This window comes from Pagrus pagrus, assembly GCF_965226575.1.
Source record: "Pagrus pagrus genome assembly, chromosome: 23".
Lineage (NCBI taxonomy): Eukaryota > Metazoa > Chordata > Actinopteri > Spariformes > Sparidae > Pagrus > Pagrus pagrus.
In genome coordinates, this window is record NC_140205.1 from 11,338,052 (window position 1) to 11,363,493 (window position 25,442).

At 42.9% G+C, this 25,442-nt stretch overlaps 2 protein-coding genes across 5 annotated transcripts; one reads left to right on the forward strand and one right to left on the reverse strand.

Moving 5' to 3' along the window:
• The first annotated feature begins 63 nt into the window (after positions 1-63).
• LOC311252368 (high-affinity choline transporter 1-like) lies at positions 64-17,233 on the forward strand. Of its 4 annotated transcripts, none has more exons than XM_084345460.1 (9): positions 64-333; positions 13,856-14,048; positions 14,244-14,357; positions 14,505-14,660; positions 14,775-14,923; positions 15,427-15,570; positions 15,741-15,894; positions 16,027-16,244; positions 16,506-17,233. In XM_084345460.1, exons 1-9 carry the CDS (start codon positions 277-279, stop codon positions 16,998-17,000), a joined length of 1,680 nt encoding a protein of 559 aa, XP_084201586.1. In that variant the 5' UTR covers positions 64-276; the 3' UTR covers positions 17,001-17,233. The 4 variants fall into 4 exon arrangements, with proteins under 4 accessions (XP_084201586.1, XP_084201588.1, XP_084201587.1 ...); XM_084345462.1 differs by lacking the exon at positions 64-333 and adding an exon at positions 4,144-4,231; XM_084345461.1 differs by lacking the exon at positions 64-333 and adding an exon at positions 10,052-10,132.
• On the reverse strand, positions 17,228-25,008 carry LOC311252366 (uncharacterized protein). The gene is made up of 11 exons (XM_084345457.1): positions 24,552-25,008; positions 23,425-23,802; positions 22,318-22,671; positions 21,850-22,236; positions 21,315-21,517; positions 21,103-21,210; positions 19,982-20,074; positions 19,781-19,891; positions 19,566-19,689; positions 18,848-19,108; positions 17,228-18,746 (listed from the first exon to the last, which is right to left on the reverse strand). The coding sequence occupies exons 1-11, from the start codon at positions 24,940-24,942 to the stop codon at positions 17,890-17,892; spliced, it is 3,267 nt and encodes a 1,088-aa protein (XP_084201583.1). The 5' UTR covers positions 24,943-25,008; the 3' UTR covers positions 17,228-17,889.
• Between the last annotated feature and the right edge of the window lie 434 nt (positions 25,009-25,442).

Sequence of the window (25,442 nt, forward strand, 5' to 3'; positions counted from 1 at the left end):
ACTTCCCCGCTCTACATGCAAATACACACCTACATCACTGGAACAAATGGATTTTTAAACACAAATAAAGAAATATCTTCATGTATAATAATTGCCGAATGAACAAGCAGGCCCAAATAGTTAAGACTGTGTTGTAGACAGCGTTAACCAAAGCTCATACAGTTTGTTCTAACGCCCAACTCTCAAAATTGAGCGTTTTTTCAAGGGAGTCCGGTGACTTTCTCCAAAGAAGTAGCCTATATTAGTTACCGTTTCCTGGATTTGTAAAAATTTCACATGTTTACCGTCAATATGTTGTCAGTTGAAACAGTGTGTTCAAGCAGCTGCTGGAAGGTAAGACGCACCTGACACACGGAAGCAGACAGGATGCTCTTTATTAAACATGAAAACCAGTCGGGCTTTACCAAGATACCGCAACAAACCGGAGAGAAACATTTTTATGTAATGTATTTAATGCCGAATTTACGTGAAAGCAACAATGATTTTAAATTTGCGGTGCCGTTTCACAAACTTGTTTAACTTTCTCCTCGTGCAACAACTCCTAAAATCACGCGTTTTGTTAAGGGAGTCTGGGTTACTGCCGTTACCAGTGACTTCACGTCATAGCTTGGTCCAAGTACATGACTTTGACACACACACAAAGAGAGAGAGAGCAGCCCACTTCTAGCGACAACTGTCAAGTAGATGACAACAACAGTTATTTAATTTTAATATGAAGAGTGTGTGTGCTCACTCATTCAGAGAGAGTCTGGTGCTGGCTCCTCTGGAGAACATGTTTCTTTTAAAGGGGCAGTATGTAGTTTTTGGAGAAGAAATTCAAACTCATAATTTTAATATTTACATATTAATCAGGTAAAAATACAAGCTTATTAAATATTTATTTTTTCCCATGACTGAATAAATAAGCTGTTCTCAGAGGACAATGTTTGACGCTAGAAAGGTGGCAGGGTCCGCCAAATGTAAACAAAGTGCAACAGAATGAAATTGTGTCATCTGTCATATGCTTTCTTCTGTAACGCCATGTTGATGTATCGGGGCACCATGAACAGAAAAACAAATTTGTTTGCAGCTGCAGATTTCTAAACATAATGGCTGAAATAAAATGCTGCGAGTCTTCAACCCACAGAGCAGGAACCTTTTGGGGGTAAAATTACCTTGGACCCTGGACTCTGGTCCCTGTGGTGGAAGCACACCAAGTTTCCCTAAAGTTCCTAGTCACTGGGGAAAGTTCCTGCATTGTAAACCTTTTACAAACTATTCAGGGGATTTTTCCCTTATTTTTGAAAAAAGTTTTTTAAGTTAGATACTTGAAAAGTCATATTGTGGAGGACGAGGACGTAGTGCCCTGTCAAGAGTTTTCCGTCCTTGCTCAAATCTTGACGGCCCCTCGTCGTCTCGCGACAGGTTGATCCACAGTCTCAGCGGCGGTGGAGGCAGCTCAGGTTGGAATATCGGCGGCCGCCTTGGTTTAATTGCTCTAAGATCCCTGGTCTGAAGTGAGAGCACACTGCCTGAAGGCCAAATGGCGACCGTTCTTGTCCTTCCTCGACCTTTGCAGAAATGGAGAACTACAGCGACGAGGAGGACGATCAGGATGAGAAGGCAGACGACGAGCAGGGCTGTGAACATGCCGGCCATCCACTGATAGCGGTTCATCTGTTGTGAGGTGGCAGTGATAGCTGGGGATGCAGAGACACAGGTGTTAGTGGCGGGACTGAGGGAAGTATCTGTGCCTAAACTTGGAAATATGGGGGTAGAGGTGGTGGAGAAACAGTCTTGTCTGTAGCTCACAGGTTCGACTTTAGTGATAGGGAACTCTGGGAGCATTGAGTCTCTGAACGCAGGATTGACTGATCCATCCTCAGACCTCATCGCTAACCACATGCTCTGTATCCGATCAACATGGCACCTTCTAACTCGACTACGACGCGTCCCGCACAAGCTGCGGTTGTACCACGACACCACAGTGGAGCCAGGCCTCACGGACACAACGACGAGGTGGTGGCTGCTCGAGCTGTTAAAGAAGCGAGACAGCTTTCTGAGCATTAGTTCCACCCTGTGTCGGCGACGGAGGATGGAGTGAAGACTGCGTTGAGCGGTCAGGGTGAAAACGTGGCAGGGGTTGACGGGGCTACGACGGATATCCAGAGTCAGGGGCAGCCAGGTGCTCAGGCCTTGTCTGTCCCGGGCGGCCAGGAGGAGATGCTGAGGGGCAAACTGTAGGTCCACCTCCAGAGGGACACCATGAAGCTCCAGACCGTCCAACGTTAACCAGGTACCAACGCTGATCGGAGGCCCATCGATCAACCTAATCTCCAAGGAAAGAGCGTCTGCCTCACCATCTTCTGGGTCTATGAAGGTTGTAGGTGGGATTGAGTAGCGGAAGGGGAAGCCAACAGTGGCCATCAACACTGGAACAGACTGCAACACCTGGGGCGGAAGATTCACAGAGCCTGAAATATAAAATAATACGATTTTTAGACTATTGCACAGAAATGTTGAATAAACATATCTGCATACAAACAAATACACGTGAAGACAATATTTTAGAGAGATGTTCATTCGTAAAAACAAATTCAGTGATGAATGTTAAAGGCACCCTGTAGAGTTTTTGACCACTAGGAGCGCTATCGAGCAATGTGTCCGTTTGTTTGTTGGTTGGTTGGTTTGTCAGCAGGATTACACAGAAACTGCCAATCAGATTTCCATGAACATTTTTGTTAATTTCTCAGGGATTTAAGCTTGGATCTTTATCGAAAAAATCAAGTGTATTTAGGTGGCTGGTATCAATTGGTAACAACAATTGGTTCCTAATAACAATCCTGATCTAGTGAATTAAAATACCACGTTTTCATACAGGTTAGCCTTTTTTCCAGCAGCTATATTATAACAAATAGGATATTGGATTGAATTAAAGGGGACTGTTTGGCCTTGGTAGAGGTATGCACTCTACTGAGTGCCATTCTAGTTTACATAATGGACCTCCATCTATTGGGATAATAGATTATTTGGGTGCCAATTTCAAAGCAAAAGTGCCAATGTGAGAATTTAATGCTGTTTCACTGTTTACTGAGACAGAAAAATTGAGGAAATAATTGGCAGATCAATTAGTAGGGAAAATAATCATTAGTTGCAGTCCTAATCTCATGTGCACACAGGTGAGCACATGCAAACACCCATTGCAATACATCGGTGTTGGTGTGCCCACAGGGCTCATGCTATTCCACTTATGGACAGTTGGTGGCAGTAATGCATCAAAATAACAAACATAAACACAAGGAAAGGCAGTGCAAAAAAAAAAGAAAAGGAAATAATGGATATAAACAATGTAAGTTTAAAATTCTTCCAAATTTTAGGTTTTCATATGAAGGAAGGAAACACACTCAACATTTGTCAGATCTAAAAGAGAAGACTGGTGGGAAACACGGAGCGAGAACCGTCCTATCTTTGTTTACAAGAAAATTCCACAGGGTGCCATTAATGTGTTTCCTACAAAAGCTGTTTGCTTCGAGTCATTTCAGGTCACTATCATGCAGAAAGTTGAGGCAGCTTATAAAACCACACTTATTGGGCACTTTGCAATTATATTATCATGCCTACGATATAATTATAGCATTTAATGCAAAAAACACACGTAGAAAGAAAGCTCTAGTTTCCAGACGTGTTGGCAGCTGCCCTCTACAATCATTTTCACTGCACCAGAGATTGAGAGTAAGTTCTTCGCTCAGCTGAAATGGTACTCACTTGAGACGGACGCTGGTGAGGACGGTGGCTGGACCGAGCTCTGTCTTCTATATGAGGAGAGGCCGACAGCCTGCGATGATGTTAATAATGTGGTCGAACTCCCATAAAGTGGACTCAAAGATGTGCTCAGAATCTGCTGCGTGGGATGTCCTTTTGTGACTGGCCCACTGCCGTCTGTTTGGCGGATTAACAAGGAATTCTCTATAGTGAGGGCAGATGTGTTCGCTGCTAATGATGTGTATGTGATAACTGAGGAGCCACTGTGTTCTAGAGGAGGAAAAGCATCTGAAATGTCCATCTGTGGAGCAGCTGTTATTTGGTTTATTTCTGTAGTTGTATTGGCAGAAAGATGCATAGCTGGACTCCACGTCTGGGTTGAAAAGAATCCCCTGCTTGAGTCAAACATTAAAAAGTGCGATCGAAAAGCAGTCGAGCGCTCCTCATCTTGGGAATAACTTTTCAGGACGTGCTGCACGGTGCTCTGGAGGTAGGTGCTTTTGATTTTAGGGGTACAATCATTCACATAAACATGATCTTGTGCCACGGATTGGACACATAATGGGGATGAAGGATCAAGATTGTGGATTTGATTCATGAAGGATGTAGTGTATGGATCCTGGACAGCAGAGGGGGTAGTTGGTTCAAAATGGTCCCCAGGCAGGAGTCCAGTGCTCTCAATTATTGAGAGAGGAGCTGCGTAGGTCTCACTTGTAGTCAAGAATGCTGTATATGAATACACGCTTGTTGTCATTCTAGTGACTGTTGTGTGGGAAAATGTAAGGAGTGTTTGTTGCATTGATGCTATGAGTTGTACACTCTCATGTGTTGACTTTTGACCTTTGAGAGACTCCTCTGTATCTTCTTGATTTGTGACACTGGATGTCTCAAGTCGTTCGCTATAAAAGCCGAGCTCGGAGGGTAAAGCTGGTGTGAACGTCGTCACCGATGGCCCCATCCAGGACGTCGTGAGCGAGGACTCCAATTCAGTTTGTCCAGACAGAGTCAGCTGACCAGTCCATGTGGTCGGTGACACATCCTGAGTTGTAACACTAAGCAGAGACATTACATCCTGATTCAGAACAGAAGACAGATGTTGGATTGTGTCCGAGTGCTGAGTTATTGATAATTGCTTTGTCATTAAAGATGAGGTCGGTGACACATCTGGGAACAGCTGAGTAGACGGTGTTTTGTTCGATGGCAGCGGTGACTGTGTTGTTTTTGATCTGGAGTTCAGTAGTAAGACATCATCAGAGTTCTCTGCAAGAGGTGGATGAGAAACAGATGGGCGGTTATAAAATGCAGGTTTGGCAGCGTGGTGGTCTTTAATTGGCCCTGTGAAAAAGAAAATGCAACAAACCAGTGCAGTGGAAAAACATGAGTTTCATGAATGCAATAAATGATCAGGAGCATAATTATCGACACTGTCAGGGACTGTTCACGGATGCTCAAAACTTAGAGCTGCTATTCTCAATTTTCATATATTAACAATGGATCAAATAATGTATGAGTTGTCAATCACAGTGACAAACCCACAGACGATAACCTCCAAACTCTGCAGTTCCCCTCAGCTCTAATGACATTTTCAGTGTCTTTCAGCTCATTGTTTTGGTTTAAAGTCAACCAACTTTACCGTTCTGGTTACGACTCACTGCTCTGCTCTGCACTGCAGCTGTTTACAGCAAAGAAAGCTGTAAAAACCACAAAACGTTACTCATTTTCAGACCATTCATGTGATTATGTCAAAATGGGAAAAACAGGAAAACCTCACATTTGTGACTTAGGAGTGTTCATACACGCCTCCACGCTGTATTTGCAACATTTAAATAGTCTAAATAAGCTACTTTTATTTTTAGTACATATTTGGAGCAGTCTGGATACAAGCAAACTGTGTACAGCCCCATTTTTAATAACCAAAGCAGTTATATTCATGTTTATATTGATGTTTTATTGCTTTGCCTTATCATTATGAAGTAAATGTTGATTGCACAATGTAATGGCTATAGAATAATGACAACATCTGCGTTTAGTTTGGTTGCCTATAAACCTCACTTTTACTATGCAATGTTGCCTGCTGCCGAGCACGAGATCTCCTGTGAATGAATGCACGTTTTGTCCTGTGTTGTTGGTAGTAAGAATTATCATGACGTGACCGCTGCAATAAACAAAGAAAGTGACTATCAGGTTATTATAGTGGAGCATGTAGTTGCTAATGGGCCACATATTTCTCTCAGGAGTTAGTGGAGACCAAAACAGAGCAAAAAGAGATTGAGGATCAAACTTTGATTCATCATCATCAGGCCAGAGACACAAAACCAAATGGTGTTTCTCCATGTCTACTGGATGTTGCTAACTAGTTCAAGGTGTAGTGATGCAGCTTGTTTCCACTGTCTTCAATAGAGGGCCACAGGAGTCCTAAAACCTGTTAGCAGTTAGCAATTTATAGCATTTAGTGTAGTTATAGTATAGTCATGTGATCAAGTTGTAGTTAGTTTAAAGCCTTACGTTAGCGTTTTACTTCCTGTGATTCCATTTACGCTTCAAAAATCATAAAAGTGGGGTTCATCTGCGAGGATTATCTTGCTGAACAAAACATGCAAGACCTACACAAGTCCAATTAAAAAATCCCACAGGCTTTTTGACGAGGGAACACAGGCGATGCTAACTTCCGGGTTAGTTATCATCCCTACAGCCCCCAGTAAGTTAATGCAATTGTTTTCATTCACTTGATTCATAATCCTCCATGTTCTCCGCACCATAACATACAACTCTAACATAGTCATTTGTTTTCCGTGTCATTCATGCGTCTCATATTTCCACCACATCATTAGCCCATATGTTCCTCTAGTCTTTCCGCTCCATTCAGCTGTGGGCCCCCTTTCAAACAAGGTCAAGTCATTACAACATATGACTCGAATGACTAAGCACCCAGAACAATCCCATATAGTCATATAGAAGTCAACAGCAGCAGACTTACCCAGTGAGCTCACTGTGGCCTGACTCTCTGAGTCAGTGTGGCTGGCTCTATAAGCACCAGTCCACAGGGGGGATTCCTTTGGATGAGGTCGGAGGGTCAGACGAGTGGTGAGCGATTTTCTGATGGACGCCTCGTGTGTCAGCGTTGAAGTGACACTGGAAGAGTCCAGGGTCAGTGAGGGGTAAATCCTGTGCAGTATGGATGATGGGAGCAGTGAAAGAGTGGTGCCAGTCCTAACCGTCGATACATGTTCAAGCAAAAAGAGTAAATGAGATACCTCTGTGGTCGAGACATACCCAGAAATACGTAGTGATGAGTGCGATGTGACCTGGAATGCTTGTTCCCTGCCGCCGGTCGCCTTTACATGAGGTTTGACTCTTGAGGCGGAGACCTCAGTTTGTTTGACATATTCCTGAGAATTGTGACCTGAAAGCAAGTTTGGATGGCCAGTAAATAACTGTCGCTCCAGAAGAGTGTTTGCATCCTTGCTGCATGGGTGCAAAGTTGGCTGCTTGACAGAAAAACAAACATGCAAATTACTTGTCTTCGAGGCGTTTCCCGTAGGAGTACATTTCAAAACCTTCTCAGGTGTATGTGTGCCAGAGGGCTGAAATTCTTTTCTGACAGACATGGTGGCTTTTGAAGCATCTGTGTGTGTTGGCTCGAGCCTTGACATGGTTGACGAACTCATTTCCAGCTTGGTCAAAGGAAGATAATTCACAAGTTTGACACCCTGATGGATCTGACTTGGTGGCGGCACAATCATATTCGGAGTGGGTGTAAATTTTGCCCTTTGCAAGTCTCTCTTAACTTTATCTCGGATCAGTCCAGACGCACAAAGCACCGTCCATCCCAAAACAGGAGCTTCAAGTAACCTGGTCAGCCCTCCTGTCGTCACACTGCGTTCCAGCACCTCGACTAAATCAGACTGCCGTTCCTCTCCTTGACAACCGACACGCCACAGAAGCTGAGCGACATCCACCGATGCATCTTGTTTCCCACGAGTACTATCAAGCCCACCTTGCCTGCAAACCTTGAGCTTCTCTTCTTGTTGTAGGAAGGATTTTCTCATTGAAAAGAGGTAGACGGAGTCCAGTTGCAGGCGCAGGTAGTCAGCCATGGTGCTGACCAGACGGAGCCGCTGTCCGGCGTCAAGAGTCAGAGGGTTTACCTGGAGTAGCAGGCTAGCCCAGACTGTCCTCTGCCCCTCAGAGCAGGACGAGGCGCCCCTATCGGACAAAGAGACAAAGCAAAACCCCATTTTTCTTTATTCTAAGTTTTTTCTGCTGTCAAGCACACCGCAGTTTCTTCAAACATTGCCTTCTTTTGTTTTTCAGTATGTCTAAGACGACACATTGACACGCACTGCTGAAGGGCATCAATTAAGACCAATTGAAGCTGTCAAGAAAATGCCTGGTCTTCAGCTGCCCTCAGGCCAACACTGAGATTCTCCCCTGCTAATAATAACCCATCGTCATCCAGCAAACTTTCACAACCTGCTCTCTTACCTTGCTGAGTCCTCGTCAGTCACCGTTCTGTTGCGGATGTGCAGATGGAAGTATTCAGCATGCTGCTCTCCAGTAACAGACACTTTGAGGTGGTATATCCCACAATCTTCAGTCAGAGCCAAGCCAAGTAGACTGCCAGTCTGTCGCCTGAACGTCATCCAGTGGGGCAAAGAGCTGCTTCCATCAGCCAAAACTAGCTGAGGGGGAAAGAGTTTGATTCAACTATTCCTTTCATGCTTGTAGTGTTTCAAGATTAAGAGTGTGCATTATTCCAAGGACATTCCTCCCCCAACTCCATTACTCTCTAAAACCACCATATGTCCCTTTTAATCAAATAGTAAGACATGGCAGTTATTCCACGTGCTGTGATAGCTTCAAACTTACTGTACATTATTAAGTTTTGTCTGTAAAAGGAATTTATTATCACAAGTATCCTATGACAGTGCAGACATCCATCCAAACATTTGTTGACATTCGAGCGCTGCTCAGCTCACCTGAGAATGCTTCGAGCGCCCCGGGGTTATAAGGATGGGCAGCTTAAAGAGGAAAGGTGATCCCGCCTCGGACGTGTAGTTGGGAAACCTACACACTTCAGTCGTCGCAGGACAATGTTGCATTAAACTGTGATTGAGCTTCGCCACCTTCAGCAGCAGCATCAGTTTGAGATAGAAGTCCAGGGTTTTACACGACAGGCTGATCTTTGGGTGAAATGGAGCAGGGTGCTTGACCGGGAGGTCATCCATGTCCAGTTACTACGGGACTGAATTCAAGGTAATGCTTAATCTCTCACTGCTGTTTTTCCCCTCCATCATCCATTTTGTTAAAAATCTATTCCATGTATCTGATTTTATGGTTATGAAAACATTATGGCTAAGTCACATACATGTGGCTTAGGAAGAAGTAGATTTCATGCACAAAAAGCTCCAGCTCCAGGCTTTTTCATCAGACATGTCTGCCTGCTTTCTTACCATCACACTGTCCTGCTGCTCATTCAGGAATCCACCAGTCAGCCGATAATATTTCTGTTGTTCGCTTCGGTTAGAAGACATCAAATTCCAACAGACCACACGTAACAAGGCAGTGGTGTTTTTCATCTTCACAAACAGTCTATGCTTACACCGGGGAAGAACCTGATCCTCAAAGCAGTCATTCACACAGCTCCTTCTCTGCTGATTCTTTGTTGATGAAGGTCCAGTTACAAGTCAGCGGTTGTTACTAGGATACCTGCAATACTACCGCTGTACTATCAATGACTTTTGCAACTGGAGGTCACGGATGGCTGATCTCAGCATGCAAGTCTTTACTTGACTTTAACGCCTCTGAAAACTTCACATCTTAAGTATTTCCCTAATAACTCTCATTATATAATCATATTATATCCTCTATCTCCACCAATTTTACACATTAAAGTGTGTTTACAGGTCTTGGGGATTACCACTGTGTATGTGAAAAGGCCTTTTGTGGCTCCAGAGAAAGCTGCATGCAATCTGATAAATTGCCTCCAGTGATGTCACTCAGTGGCTAAGTTGCCTTGTGGGTAATGCAGGCGTATAACGCTGTTGCACTACTGATAAGTCGAATGTAGCCTTCAACACCTGCTACTGACAGCACCAGTCACAGTTTAAATAAGGTAAACGGCAGACAGATGCAGACTAAAACAACAGTCTGGTGAGACTGATGAACTGACATGTAAAGTGACATGAAAACAAAAGACTCAAGTAAAGGACAAGTACCTCAACTGTGTATACTACTCTGGTAAACCCCCACCCGAGCCAACCAAACTGGAAATTTATCTCACCCAAAGCCATAGTCAAAACTTGGCAGCACTCACCACTCCTCCTCACTGTTGTGAAATTCAGTTATGAGGATCCCGACTTGAACATTTTTCAACAAGGCAGCAGCACAGGTAATTAAAAATACGTTATTTTAGTAGTTATTATGAGAAACAACATAATACGTGTGAATGTTTTTTTTATCTTGGAAAATGATGTTGTGCTGGAGGTCTGATTAGTTTTCTTCACAACGTTCAAAGGCAGAAGTTCAGACCAATACCGGTGTAACAATAAACTTAAGCAGCAGTAATAAAAAAAGTAGATTTAGCGGTTGTGTGAACTCAGAAAATCTACAGTAGATGTACATTTTCCAAATTCCCTGTGCTGCTAAATGTTCAGCTTTGATTTATTTTTGTTCAACTAGTAAATATATACTGAATGTGTGTGCAAAATGTTTACAAATGTCGGCTGTCTAAACCTCCAAAGAATCCCCCAAAATCTGACAAATTTAACACACTTAAATTTTCTCCTTTATACAGTATATTTTATTCTTGTCTTTTTCAGGAAAAGAGACACGCCTTACTGCCAAAAAAAACAGTTAGTCGTCATGTATGCTGACATAAATCCTTGTTTGCAAATGTTTGCTAATTTCATCACATAGCACTGATAAAATGATGAAACTAACTGCAGTCAGTTTAGGTAAATAAAACATATACCCCTCTCACACTGGACAAGAAACCCACTAACACTCACTAACATCTGACTTTTGCCTTTAATTTGAATTTGTATGAACAGCATTGAAAGGTGACATATGTGAGCAATTTAATTTAAAACCTTCAAATATTAGCCCAATTAAAATTATTAACAGAATCTATTCTATTATTATTAACAGCATCTGCAGTTAGCAGCAATTAGTGGTTAGTATGGTGATATGTTGCCCCCTGTTTGTATGAAATTGAGATGCTATTTCTTACAATTGCACCTTTAAAGGTGCAATATGTAAAAAAAATTAAATAAACTTCAAAACATCAACTAAAATTATCAACAGAATATGAGGTAACAGTTTTGAATATATTTAAAACACATCTATGTGATGTGTTGCAGAGATACAGTATCTATTGAAGCTAGCATGCTAACCAGTTATCCCCTGGCCTCGTTGTAGAGTCCAGTAGTAAACAGCACCAACACTTCCTCAGTGCTCTGTGCTCATGGTCCACGCAGTCAGCTAATACCACCACTACATGGTTACCAACTGAGCTTACTAGCTGACAGCAGCTCCTCTGATGACACGCTGCCCCAGGGGCGCCGCTAGGGATTTTGGGCCCCATGAAAAGAATCTTTACAGGGCCCCCCAACACAGCGGCGAAATTTTTTGATGCTGCTTCTATTTTTACATTTTGCACCTTTAACTGCATCAAATGTCAAAATGTGATGTACTACATATTACCAGTTGCTATCATTTGAAAACAGAATGTTTCCTGACAATATTACTGTCTTCAGGGGGCTGTCGTGGGGTGAAAACTGAATAGAAGAAGGTGAGGACAATTTCATGTTGTAGGCAGCAACATAAAGAAATGGCAAGGCAAGTTTATTTATACAGCATCATTGAGACACAAGGCAATTTAATTAATTAATTTACCGAGACATGGAAATGCATTAAAACAAGACATTAAACCATTAAGAAAACGTTAAAATTGCATTCAAAAGACAACATAAACAAAACCAATTAAATAAAAAGTTACTCATTAAAAAGACATTATGAAGCTAAGTTACTGGAAAGCCACAGTTATGTCTTAAGCCCTGATTTGAATGAGCTGACAGTTATTCGGAAATCTTGTTCCACGGTTGGGGCACAGTTGGTTTTGATCCTTGAAACACTGAGTAAACCTGTCCCAGATGACCTCAAAAACAATAATAAGTTTTCTCGGTGCCCAGTTGTAGAAAATTCTGGCCAATCTCCTCACTGATTTGCTCGATGCACTTATTCAGCAAATGCAAGGGACTGTGGTCATGTGGTGACTGTTATGTGGAGTACACTGTAAAAATTATTACTTTAACTTTACACCAAATTACTGGCCAACAATTGCAGTAAATCCACAGCAGTATACTGTAATTATTTAACTTTAATATTGATGAAAATAACTGAAGGACATTGTGTTTCTACAGTAACGCAGTCACAATTTTACTGTGAAAATACAGATTTAAAAAGACACTGTTCTACTGTAATAATACTGTTGTTATTTTAAATACACGAAATTGCAGTAAATGTACAGTTATATCAATGTACTGTGTTTTCATGTTAACCCAACCACATTGCTTGTTAGCATGTCAGGCTGTTAGCATGTGTACTTGTTGGACTACTTGTAGGCCCGATAGCCTGTTGATAGCATGTTAGCCTGTTAGCATGTGTACCTTGTCGGACCACTTGTAGGCCTGTTGTTAGTGTTTTAGCATGCGGTTAGCCTTTTCAGCATGTCAGCATGTGTCCCTTGTTGTACGACTAGAATTGTGTACTCAATTACTGTTTAATACTGTATCATAATTACAGTATTTTCCTTGTTTCCTTCCTTCCTTTTTTACGGTCACTTTAGAAAGCTGCTAGCTGTAATATTTCAAATTTTTTACGCATTTTGCATTGCAAGGGCCCTGGCAGAATAAGGTGCAGAGGAGGAAGGTTGGCGTTTGATCCCTGACTGGGACAGAGACATCTGGGCTCAAGGCCTTGGGTGATGTTGAGCAGAGGGTCAGCTGAGGTGGGGACAGATACAGTGCCAGTGCCTGTGTGTGTGATGGCCTTCGCGCTTATCTGTGCATTCCTGTTTTGGTACGACAATCCAACGGCATGACGAAGGTTGGCACTGAGCAGCCTGCAGCCAGTAATGTTTCCCAACAGGCCTACCACTTTCTTACACTTCCAAAATATGTTGAAATTGTACCAGATAAATGAGGCATGCTGATATCTAACCATGTATTCAGAGCAAGGAGTCTGCTGAAAGATTCAGTTCCTCTGCCCAAGGTTGGAATGGGTCCTGAAATTAATAAATTTTGCAGCTGACACAGTGAAAGAAATGTACTGCAAACCTTCATTCTCTCTTCACTGCACCTAACAAGACACAACAGGTATTATTTTTTTTAACCTCTGTCATGGTGTACTGGAACAGTTGTCACGTGTAGTTAAAACATTCCCACAGTCCTATATTTCTCCTGATATATGACAACTTTTGGCAGCTTTCAGTTTTTTATAGCCTGCTTCTGGCACTGTTGAGTGTGTGGTCTGCCCTGGAAACAAGAATTTCTTATGGAACGCTTTAGAGGAAAAGGTTATGCATTAGACTGACGTCAGTCACCATGAAGAGGCAGACATGCACAGACTCTCTCAGGGGATGAATGAATGAAAACTGATGAACATTAGTTTATGCCAGGGGGGCGAATTATCCTGCATTCTTTCTGTGAATTAAAAGTAAAATGTAAAAGTCAACAAAAACTCAAAACCACCCTGCCCTGACTGTACATCATTCAAAACTGTTTATTCATTTAAAAAATATTTATCATTTAATTTAAAAATAGTTTTGTTCACAATTACTCAAGTAGCACATCAAGTATATACTGATAATTTACCTGTGACTTGCTCTTCATTTGTTTATAGATGACTAATGACTCATGACTGACCATCATAATAAAGTTTTACCTAATTTACTTACTGTACATTTTGTGGAAAATAATGAATTAAAGGAGACATGTTATGCTCATTTTCTATTTTCTTATCATATTCTACTGTATATCCAGATAGAGTACATCCGTGTTTAAATTGCCACTGGGCTCATGTTTTAAGTGTTGCAAACCTCTTTTCTCCACAGACAGTGAAGATGGCGGTAAACTGGCCGGGACTTGCGTCCATAGGAGTGTTTTACATGATTGTGCTGGGCACGGGCATCTGGGCATCCAGGAAGTCCAAACGCGAAGAGAAGAAATGCACCGGGAACCGCAGTGAGGTTGCAATGGTTGGAGGGCGGAACCTAAACATCTGGGTCAGCATCTTTACGATGGCAGGTAGAAAAATGACGATGAAGATGATCACAATAAATGGGGCAAACACGAATTTATTCAGGTTGATTTATTTTGAAATCAGGGGCATCAAATTTAATGTTAATACATTTAATTCCATCAATTTACAAGAGGTGGACCTTGTCTTATAATCTTTTGTCTTTCTTATTGATTGTATACATATCTGCTAATGTTTTGCAGCCACCTGGGTGGGAGGAGGATATATTTTGGGTTGCGCTGAAGTGCTCTACGATCCAACAAAGGGGTTGGTGTGGGCCTTTGCACCCTTTGCATGCGCCATGAACTTGGTTATAGGTGAGTGATGACGAAGAAAGACCTGGGTTTTGTATTTACAACAGTGGTGTCGCACTCAGAACTTGTGGGGGGCGCCAAATTGCAAAATGCCGATTTCTACATAATGTTGCTTTAAAGTTTAAACGTCTCTGTTCGTGTGACTTTCAGGTGCACTCTTCCTCGTCAAACCTATCCGGTCGAAGAACTACGTCACCCTCATGGACCCATTTCAAGAGAAATATGGCAACACTATAGTTGCTATTATTTTCATTCCCGCTCTAATTGCCGATATCTTGTGGGTAGCATGTATCCTCGGTGCACTGGGTAAGTCAGAACGACGACTTCATGAATACATTTCTTGTAAAAATCAGCATCCAGTAAAAATCTTGAATACAAATGTTGATGTTGTATGATGCAGATGTATGTTTGTGGTTACAGGAGGGACGGTAAGTGTGGTCATGGATATCTCCTCCAAGCTGGCTGTGAGCATCTCTGCTGCTGTGGCAATCATTTACACATTACTGGGAGGACTGTACTCTGTGGCTTATACTGACGTCATCCAGCTTCTCTTGATGCTCCTCGGCTTGGTACATACATTGCATTTGCAGGAAAAATTAAAGATATAATATGCAGGAGGTTGACTAAAACTTTGTTGTATACTTTATTGAGTTATGTGCTTATCCCACATGTTTCCAATAATGTTAAAACCCAGAGAAATCCAGTTTACTCATGATAATGGTGCGTTTCATTAGGTCGCCTGTTGCTACTTCCCGGATAAGGGAAATGTGTGTCCACCACCAGCAAAGTGAGATTGAAAGCAGGATCATCGAGGGGGTGTATGAGTGTGTTTAACTTCAGGTCGACTCTCAGTGAATTCAGCACTCACCAGAGCCCCCGGTTCTCCCTCTTCCATTTCCCTCTTCTCTCTGTAACCTTATGTTCATGAAGTTAAGTACATTTCACCTCCAGCTCCAGACAGTTATGTCTCATTCAGTGTGGCCCCCATACTATTTTTCATCCACAGACCTATGCAGAACTGATATACTATGTGTTTGTAACCCAGTTTACTGTTTTCTCTCCTCATTTTCAGTGGTTTTGCGTGCCTTTTATCCTGACAAGCCCCTCCTCTGCTAACATCACCGTTGCGGCACTCACCGAGCTGCACCAGGGGCCGTGGATAGGCAAGCTGGAGCTGGAGGATACGGGCCGCTGGATAGATGACATACTGCTACTGGTAAAGGAGACCCGTAACTGCAAATATGCAATATCAAGACAGAGTACACTGTGATGACATAAACCATATTACCTTAAATGTTTCATGGAGAACCACTAAAGGTTTAACTTCATTTCAAAACGATCTCTGTTGCAATCCTCTGAGAAATCCTTTCTTTATTCCTCTCCAAGGCCCTTGGAGGGATCTGCTACCAGGCTTTCTACCAGAGAGTCCTGTCCACACCCACCGACACCCAAGCTAAGATCACCTGCTACGCTGGAGCAGCATTATGCCCAATCCTTGGGATGCCATCACTCATCATTGGGGCAGCAGCGGCATCTACCAGTACCTAGATTAAACTATCTTCTCATTGTCTTTGCTATCTTTGTAAATCTTGGAATAAACATTCTGTAGTACTATCATTTATAGAAACTAAACTCATGTTTGTTTTATTTACATGTGCTTAATGTCCGTCAGATTGGAACCAGACCACCTACGGTTCACCCAGCCCGTACGAACAGGGCAAATCTGGTATGATCCTGCCGATCGCCCTTCAGCATCTTTGCCCGTTCTACGTCTCACTGGTCGGTATGGGAGCGCTCGCTGCTGCTGTGATGTCATCAGTTGACTCTGCACTTCTGTCCGCCGCCTCCCAACTCGGCCGAAATATCTTCAAGAACATCGTCTACAAAAAGGTGACACTTAACACGACACTGACACTTAATACACATCTTGGGTGCTGGTGTCTTCAGGGCTTCTGTTCCTTCCTCAGAGCTTATTCCTCATCAGCTCAACCCAGCCCACACCTTTTTTCCCCAACCACTCGTTTCCTGTGAACCTTTTTTCTAATCCTGGCCAGAAACTCACTCTGGTTAGTGGGAATTCGACAGCTTTGTCTTCTTCTTTCTTCCACAAAACTAACTTTATGGCTCATGTAATGATTTCCTCTATTTCAGGCCTCAGAAAATATGATTATCGTGGTGGTCAAAGTGTCGATCTTCCTGTGCGGAGGGATGGGAGCGGGCCTGGCCATGATGACAAGCTCTGTTCACCTGTTCTGGATCGTCAGTGCGGATGTCCTGTATTCAATGATGGTTCCCCAGGTGATATGCATCTTCTACTTGTCTCATTGGGTGAACAAATACGGGGCCTGTACTGGCTGCTTGTTGGCTCTACTGCTGAGAGGTCTGGTTGGGGAACCCTTGATAGGCCTTCCTGACGTGCTGCCCCTGCCGTGGGACAAGATCCAGGAGGACGGTCACCGATACCGCTTGTTCCCTTTTCGTACAGTCATCATGCTCGGCACCACTGCGACTATTTTACTTGTGTCACGCTTTGTCGTGTGGCTGTCTGAGAAGGGGCTGCTGAGAGGAATAAGTGATGCTGAAACAGACACGGACGTACATTACATGGCAGCAGTAGGAACAGATGTGGAGGAAAAGACGGGCTAAATAAAGAGAAGTCTCACTAATCCTCCAGAGGAAGCAACGAGGAAGGAAGAAAATGTGAAGTTTTCTCAGTGTGAACACTATACAGCATGTGGGTGGTGGGAAAACAGTCAAATGGAAACCTAAAAGTGTTTTATATTGCTTAAATGACAAAACGTATTCATATTATTATTGTATTGTATAAACCAAATCCAAAACATTTAATAAAACAAATAAAAATGACTTCATAATAATGATATTTGGTTGCGTGTGGTTTATTAATTTGCATTTCTTATCCGAGTTTAGGACAGGGCATCTCACATGACATATTAAGTGAAGATACAGAAGCAGCAACCTTTAAAAAGCGCCCCTTGAGTGATGTAGCGTTGTCGTTAAAGAAGAGTGGTAATAATATCTGCAGCAGAGGCAGAGATCTCCCGACTTTTAGCTCTGAAAACACCTACAATACCTTTAACCAAGATAACCCATGAGGGTTAATCCAAGCGTAATTTAGTATCTCTACTCTGTGAAAAGTATTGAAAGCCACAGTCTGTCATGAAGGTGTCATATTCAAACAGTCAAGACACTTTAATGCAGTAGTTTAAAACCAACCCCAAACCCAGGAGAGAAGGGGAAATTGATGTATAAGCCACAATAAGGGGGGACAGTTGGTGTAGACACACTTCCACCAGGCAATACATGACATAAAAGTAACAAGTAGTCATCCAGGTCATCTAAGTGCTATATTGTAGGCAACTGGACTCTGTGGATGTATTGTTTAAAAATTACTTGCCCACATAAAAATGTTATCATATTATGTTATATGACCTTTAAATATCAAACTATGTGCCAGCCAACAGTCTGTCCAACATTTATTTTCCGCTTTCTTGAATTTAAACACCAGCTCCTTCTTTCACTCGTGTGTCTGAACGTGTGTTTTAAAAGTGTCTTCTTGCCTGAATATTTTACCGCACTCCAAACACTGGAAAGACTTTTTGCTCAAGTGGATCTTCATGTGCCGTTTCCGCCCTTTAAAAGTTTTAAAGGATTTGGGACACACAGAACACCTGTAAGGAGTCTCCCCCGTGTGTTTGCGCATGTGAACCGTCAAATGGCACTTCGCTATGAAGCCCTTCCCGCAGTGTTTGCACGTGTATGGCCGCTCGCCCGTGTGATACCTCATGTGGAGCCTCAGCTCCCCGGAGGAGAGAAAAGCCTTGCCACACTCGGTACACAGGAAGTTCTTCTCTCCTCTGTGCATCCGCATGTGTCTCATCAGGTGCTGGATCGAAGTCTTCCCACAAATGTGACACGTGTAGCGTCGGTCTCCGGTGTGTATGCGAACGTGTAAGCGGAGGCTGTAAACGGACCTGAAGCCCCGGCCGCAGGTCGAACACAAAAACGGCGTCTCACCCGTGTGAATCCGGCGGTGCACGTTCAGGTGCTCCCTGGACGAGTACTTTTTGTCACACTCGTCACACTGGAAAGGCAGCGTGTGTGTTTTTATGTGGCCGTTCAGGGTCGACACGGACTTGAAGACTTTTGCGCAGTACTTGCAAGCGTTTGTTGCGTTACTCATCCCTGCAGCGCACGTTGTAGCGCCCGCTTTCTGGAGGACGTTATCCGGGTGAGGTTCTTCTGATTGATGTTGGCCGGGTTCCTGGCTCAGATGCACCTTCCTGATGTGTTGCAGAAGACCTGACACCTGGCTGTCGGAGTAGGGACACAGAGAGCAGGTCTGCAGTTTTGATTGTGATTGTTTGTTTAAATCTGAAAGAGACGAAAAGATGAGAGAGTTTAAGTCAAGTGCTTCTTGAGTTTCTTTCAATGTGTGAAATCAATCCTTGTTATTCAAACATTTGAGTCTATACCTGAGCAGTTTGCAGCGATCAGGTGGTCACTTTCTTCCTCCTTCAACTTCAGGTCTTCATCTTCTTGGCTCCAGTCCTCCAGATTCACATCAACACCAGTCTGGTTTTCCTCAACGGGCTCCTCATCCTCACTATAATCAAACTGTCCTTCATCCTCATTGTCTGCAGAGGACTCCAGCTGCTCTGAAGGAAGTCGCTTCGCGTTTGGTTTGGGAGGGACTGACAGCCTCGGCAAGAACATGTTCTGAGTTTGAGAGTAGCCTGTGAGAGGAGGGAAAAGATCTGAGTTAGCTGCAAAAAAGCACAATATGTTGAGGATTACTGTTAAAGCTAAGAGTCAAGATATTTCACGCGGTATCTGCAAATCCATGTTAAGGACATTTCTCTATGTATTAGCTAACATCAATAAGTTTCAGGCCTACTTGTTAATTCGGCAAACGTTATATATGACGATATTTCTTTCTTTGTGTAAAAAATGTATCCGTTTGTTCCAGTGACGTAGGTGTCTATTGGCATATAGAGCAGGGAAGTTAGATCCAATCTCAAGAGGTCACTCGAGACGCCAACGAGGTGTGAATGAATTTTCAATGTTTTTAAACAAAACAATTTATTTTCACAGAACAAGTCTTATAGCCACTCAGTTTTGTTCTATTTCCATGAGTTTATGGTTTAGGGCAGCTGTATAAGTTTTAATTTAAAACGCCAGAAGATTACTTACATTTGTTTGTGTATCCTGATTGTTGCTGGTGGAAGTTAAGTAGCTCCTTCAGCTGAACTGTTTCCAAAACCAGGTCTCCACATTCATCCATGACAGAAGGAGCTTTGCTGAGCCACTCTGCAGTCTGTAAAGTGGATGTAAACGCACCACAAACATTAACTGCAGCATCGATCATTTCCTGGCTATTTTTTTCCAAAAATGATATTAAACAGTACCTGTTTAATATCAGGAACAGGCAAAAGATGATCCAGTCTAGAGACAAATTTCCAGACTAATGAGTGCAATGTGGCTTCATACTGCTGGCCATAATGGATGGGAAAGACCTCCTGGGGAAAAAAAGAAAGGTGAACCATCACACACACATACATAGAGCTGTTTTTTTAATTATGCTAACAGTGTTAAGAAGAATTTCTTACCTTGAAAAATATCCTTCTCTCCTCTGTGTCCTCGAGCAGGATATGAACAACCTCCTCAAAGTTTGACTTTGAATTCCCCAGCTCCTCCTGTTCCTGTTCAGTGGTATCAAGATAAAACTAAACAATTCAGTTTTGAATTATTGGAAACTATATTTTCAGGTTATATCATGAAACACAATAAATATCTTGATTTAGAAATGTCCTCAAACGAATTTCATAGACGCTAGGAATTGGCGACAAAATCAAACTATATATACTATACTTTATTTTAGACCAACCAGTTTCATCATATGAGCTTTCGTTTCATAGTTGACAACAGGGGAAGAAAAAACAAATTTGACAATATGAGGTTTAAAGTAGCAAAGGAGCTGGGCAGCGTCAGGCAGCTCGACTAAAATAGCAACTATAAAGAGTCCTGAACTGGAACATACAATAACACCGGATATTCAATCAGGATCGGTGAAATTGACACAACTCTAAAACCACTAAACCACAAGTCTAAAATCACTGAAGAGCAGATGTAAGGAAACATCAATTAAACATCAAGGAGAAATCTGCCTGTGCTAAAATCCTGAGGGAATAAAAGGAAGCAGGAGGGAAAAAAATCAAAGAACTGCGACTAAGTGCGGTCATAGAGACTAAACAACATGGGGTCCGACCTGAGTGTCAGAGGGAAGAAGCTCATTGCCTCGGGCGCAGTGAGGTGGAGGTCCTTGATGCTCTCTCAGGGGACTAAAAAGGTTAAAAGAGGAATGCTACTTAAGTTGGACTTTGAAGGGTCCGCCTTTGACCTCGTTCACCTCAGCAGCCGTTCCCTTCTGTCTCTTACAGGGACAACAGAGGAGCTTGTCACAACAGCAGAGCATCAGTTCAGTGTCGATCACACACAGCTAGAGCGTCGCTGAGGTGCTGAAAGGGGCAAGACTGATGACCTTAACCCTTGCTGACCTTTGTACTAATACAACCTAGTCAACACTAATCGTTATTCATTTGAATTATTAATTATGTGCTTTTCAAGATGAATGACAGACGGATGGTTAAACTGAGTGATGAATAGATGGATGGACTCCACAGCTCAATGCTGCTTTAAGTCCAGTATTCAACCACACGTGCACACTTGCCTCCTGATCACAGCTGGAGCCCATTGTGAGGTTTTGAATGACCTCCAGGTGAGGCTGTATATTCAGCAGGTCGGCTGCTCTCTCACTGCGACACAATTCCAACACCGTCTGAAACAGACACTTGTGTAACGTTATTGTCGTATTACTTATTTCTGAATGTGAATCAATTAAAAATCAATTAAAAATCAATTAAAAAAAGATAACCTACTTACCCTTGCCCTTAGTTTGAGCAGGACTTGCACTTTCTCTCTTGGCGTCAGCAGGTCGGGAGCCAGCTCCGTCACCAACCTCACCAGCTCCTCCACCTTCCCATAATGCAGCACATTACAAGACCGGACCACTTGCCAGGCAAAGGCACACATCAGGCGCAGTGTTGGAACCAGGAGACACAATGAGGAGATGGACAAGCGGCAACCTGGAATAACATGTTTTTTTCTTTTACAAATCTGAGAGAATCTGAGTGAATCTAAGCTCCAAACCCAGCAGAGATGGTCTAATTTCCACAGTATTTCTTTTAAGCAGGCCAAATCACAGAAATAACCACTAATCATCATGCCCTCCTGCATAAAGAAACTTTCAGACAATATTGTCTCCCGTTATAACCCAGCTTTACCACCAAAGACATTATATTTGACAAGAAATCTTGTCATTTTAATCATGGAGCATGTAGAAAGCTGCACGCTGGGAGTAAACACGCTACTTGACACACAAACCACAGTTAAGTATGAAAACAACTGCTAACTTTACCTAAGTCTTCCACTGATCCAGAAAGGTCTGGCTGTGACGTCTGCAGAGATGCAGAGGCTGAGTCCATTACTTCAGCTGCTGTATTAGTCTCAGCCTCTGTCTTATGACGCCCAAGGACTTTATCCATGATGGCAAACCATCTGCTTCTTTGCTTTCCAGAGTCCTTCTGTTCCTTAATCTTTCTGTACTTTTGTTTCAGCAGTCTTATCTTTGACATGCATTGGCTGGTGGTCTTATCAAAGCCCTGAGTCGCAAGGTCGGAGCTCAGCTGAGCAAACACTCTCTCATTTCTCGGAGTTAACGTGAGCTGCTCCTGGACGCTCTCCTCTGCCCATTGGCTGAGCAGCACCTCGACTTCCTCTGACGTCCAAACAACCTGCAGCACATCTGTTGAAAGCGATGTGATCTAGTTAATGCAGAAACAGCTCTTGGAGATACAGATTTTCATCATGAGGTTTAATATCATACCTTTCACACTCGCATTCTCTGGTGATTTGGGCCGTGTCAGCACATCAGATGAATCCACCTCTGCAGAAGTCTCTTCGCCAGGACCAAGGACACGATCCAAAATAGCAAACCAGTTGCTGTTAACGCCTTGGAGCAGTTGCACTTCCTTGATTTTTCTGTACTCCTCTTTAAGTTTAGTCACTTTAAGACTGCACTGTTGTGCTGTCTTGTTAAACCCCACGAAGGCAAGTTCACTGCTGAGGTACTCAAAGACGTCCTTGTTTGTTGCCTTTATGAGAAGCTGTTGCTGGATGTTTGGTTGTGCCCAGAGGGTCAACAGCACTTGGACTTCATCAGGCAACCACTGGGTTCCATCTGCGAAAGAACCGAAACAGAACCATGGAAGTTAAATTAAAAACTCATGCATGAATAATGATGAAATTTAAAGGTTCAGTGCACAGGTTTTCATGCATTGATTTAGACTTCATCCTCGGCACTCCATAAATTATTTTTTAGGGATGCCCAAATGTATTGGCCTAAAAAGGGCCACACCAGGGACGGTAAATATAACTATAAATATAATGTTTTAAAAATCGTTTTAACTCGTCCACACCACAACTATAACGACTGTGACAGTGGGGAATATCTTTGGGATTACTTTCAGAGCGATTTGATGAATGACAGAAACGCTGACAGCCAATCAAAATCCATCTGAACTTACAGGGCTATCACTTACCTTGATTTCAGGGACATTTTTCCTACAAAATAATGTTGCAAGAGCGTTTTTAATATTGGTTTCTAACTGTAACTGATGGCAAATACTCACGCTTTGGGCTGGCAGCTGACCTGACCTTAAATCCCTAAGGGGGGGTGAGTTCGGAGTGAGACTCAAAAATCTACTATCTTAGGAATAAGACCTTTGACACAGACTCTGATGTGTTTCTCTTAAGGCCAAATGACATGAGAGGGGCTGGTTAAAAGTTCCTCACGTTTGTACAAAGAAGCTGATCCTGCACTGTATTATCACAAAAGTGCTGATGTGTTCTCTAGCAACACCTGCTGTAGCTTGTTTGAAATTACATACATGAACCAGCATTTGGCATGTTCCTAGTTTTCATTTCCACTTACCACCACTGTCCACATCCAGGACAGACGGTGTCTGACCGAGCAGTGAGGCCTCTGTTGTTTCTGAACATCGTTCTTCTACAGCCTTTGAACTGAGGACATCATCCATGATGGCAAACCATACACTTGTGCGGGCGTTGGTCCTTCCACCCTCCAGCTGACCGTTCTTGATTCTCTTGTACTCCTGCTTCAGTTTTTTGATTTTCTCCCTGCACTTATTTGGCGCTTTGTTGAATCCAAGTGATGCTAGTTTATTACTGAGGTGGGTGTAAACTCTGGTATTCCTCGTGCTGAGGAGAAGCTCTTCCTGAACAGAAGGATCCGCCCAAAGTGTCACTAACGCTTGGACCTCTCCGCTTGACCAAGAGCACAAGGGTGCATCTGTAAAAACAATAGATCACACTTCAAGTCATGAAAGGTGACAAACTAGGCATGCTTTTAAATGAAAATACATTTCAACTTTATCTATATTAAAGATGTCGTTCTACGGACAGTGAAGTACTTATTCTGCATCACATTTACTGTAGCCTCCGACCAGTTAACTTTAATCTGCCTAAAGACTTTATTTAGGACAGAACATTGTTCTTCAACACAGCCACCATAGAGTCACATGCTTTTGCCTCATTTTGCTCCTAAATATTGCTTAAAAACAAAGCATTGTTCAACATGAAAGCCAGTGTTTTATAAGGGAGTACTGATAGCATAACGTGCCCTAAATAAAATGTGTTTTTCTAACATGTATGGATTACTAGAGAACAGAACTGATGGTCAGCTAATATTACCCAAGCAAGCTTAGCTCCTAATTTCTGACATCAATGGCATGTACGTTGAACGTAACGTTAACTTTAGGGATCCAACAACTCATTAGGTCAAACAACGTTATGCGTTGAAATCTTGTATTTTGATGTAAACATATGTAATGATGTGATCCTACCCTCTCACTGAAGTTACATAGTGCAGAAACAGTGGCTGAGACAGACACCATTCACCCTATTACAAGGCACTGTACCATCAAAATGATTTTGAAGCTGATATCTTATGGTAAAAAAATGACATAAAGTTGCTTTAAACCACTAAAAAACACACACCCGGCTGGCAACAAGGCCAGACATTTGATAAGTAAAACTTACCAGAAAGAGCAGAAGTTTGTACCAGCATGTCGTCTCTGGGATAGTCAACTGTCACTTCAAACATCGCTGTTGCAGAGTTCAGGGTCGTAGTCTGCTGGCATGCCGGTCTGGTACCGAGGACCGACTCCAGAATTTCAAAATGCGGATTTCTTCTCCGCCTGGGACCCTTCTTTTGGTCCCTGTACTCCATCTTCAGCTTTTTAAGTTTGTTGCTGATCTGTTCAGTGCTCCTGTTGTACCCCGCTGCAGCCATCTCACGCTGTATTTGCTCGAACACCGGCTTAGTTCTGGTAGTTCCCTCCAGTTTGTTCTGGACTTCTGTTGAGGACCACAGTGAAAGGAAACATGCCGTCTCCTCCTCGGACCAGTGGTACTTCGAGTTGGTGTCCATAGTGAAAACCTTTCCTGTATTCTCCTGTGGATGGGAGAGGTGGCTGGTCCAATGTTTTTATTTTTTATTTTCCAAAATGGCGCTGTTTCCTCTTGTCGCTTGAATGACGTCACACGGTTTGAGCCAATCAGATGACCGTTGCCTTGGATACAGCTCGGCAGAGGGAGGAGTCAGCCGGTTGTAACTGCAGCCGGTGAAGATGAAGCTGTACGCGTGAGAGGTTCGCATAACGGGACGAAGTCGTGCCGAACCGGGCTGTCACGGCCGTGGAAAAGGGCTATTATATGCTTAGCTGAGCTCGCAAAATGCACAGTACGTATAGAAGAAACGGGGCCGTCAATACGTCAAGTGAGAAGTGATAAATGCGGCTGTGTATTTCCTATAAAATGTCAGTATGACGAGCTATCGTTGGGTTTTCTGACTAAACTTAAATCTATGTCTCACTTCCGGGCTCATGATGGCCAGTGTGCTCAACACACAAGTGGAATAAAAACAACAGT

Coding starts and splice junctions, on each gene's coding strand:
- LOC311252368 (XM_084345460.1), top strand. CDS start 277: ATGTTTACCGTCAATATGTTGTCAGTTGAAACAGTGTGTTCAAGCAGC. Junction 14,358..14,504: donor CGCCATGAACTTGGTTATAG/GTGAGTGATGAC, acceptor TGTGACTTTCAG/GTGCACTCTTCCTCGTCAAA. Junction 15,895..16,026: donor GGCAGCAGCGGCATCTACCA/GTACCTAGATTA, acceptor AATGTCCGTCAG/ATTGGAACCAGACCACCTAC.
- LOC311252366 (XM_084345457.1), bottom strand. CDS start 24,942: ATGGACACCAACTCGAAGTACCACTGGTCCGAGGAGGAGACGGCATGT. Junction 19,892..19,981: donor AGAGAAGGATATTTTTCAAG/GTAAGAAATTCT, acceptor TTTTTTCCCCAG/GAGGTCTTTCCCATCCATTA. Junction 19,109..19,565: donor ATCAGGATACACAAACAAAT/GTAAGTAATCTT, acceptor CTCCTCTCACAG/GCTACTCTCAAACTCAGAAC.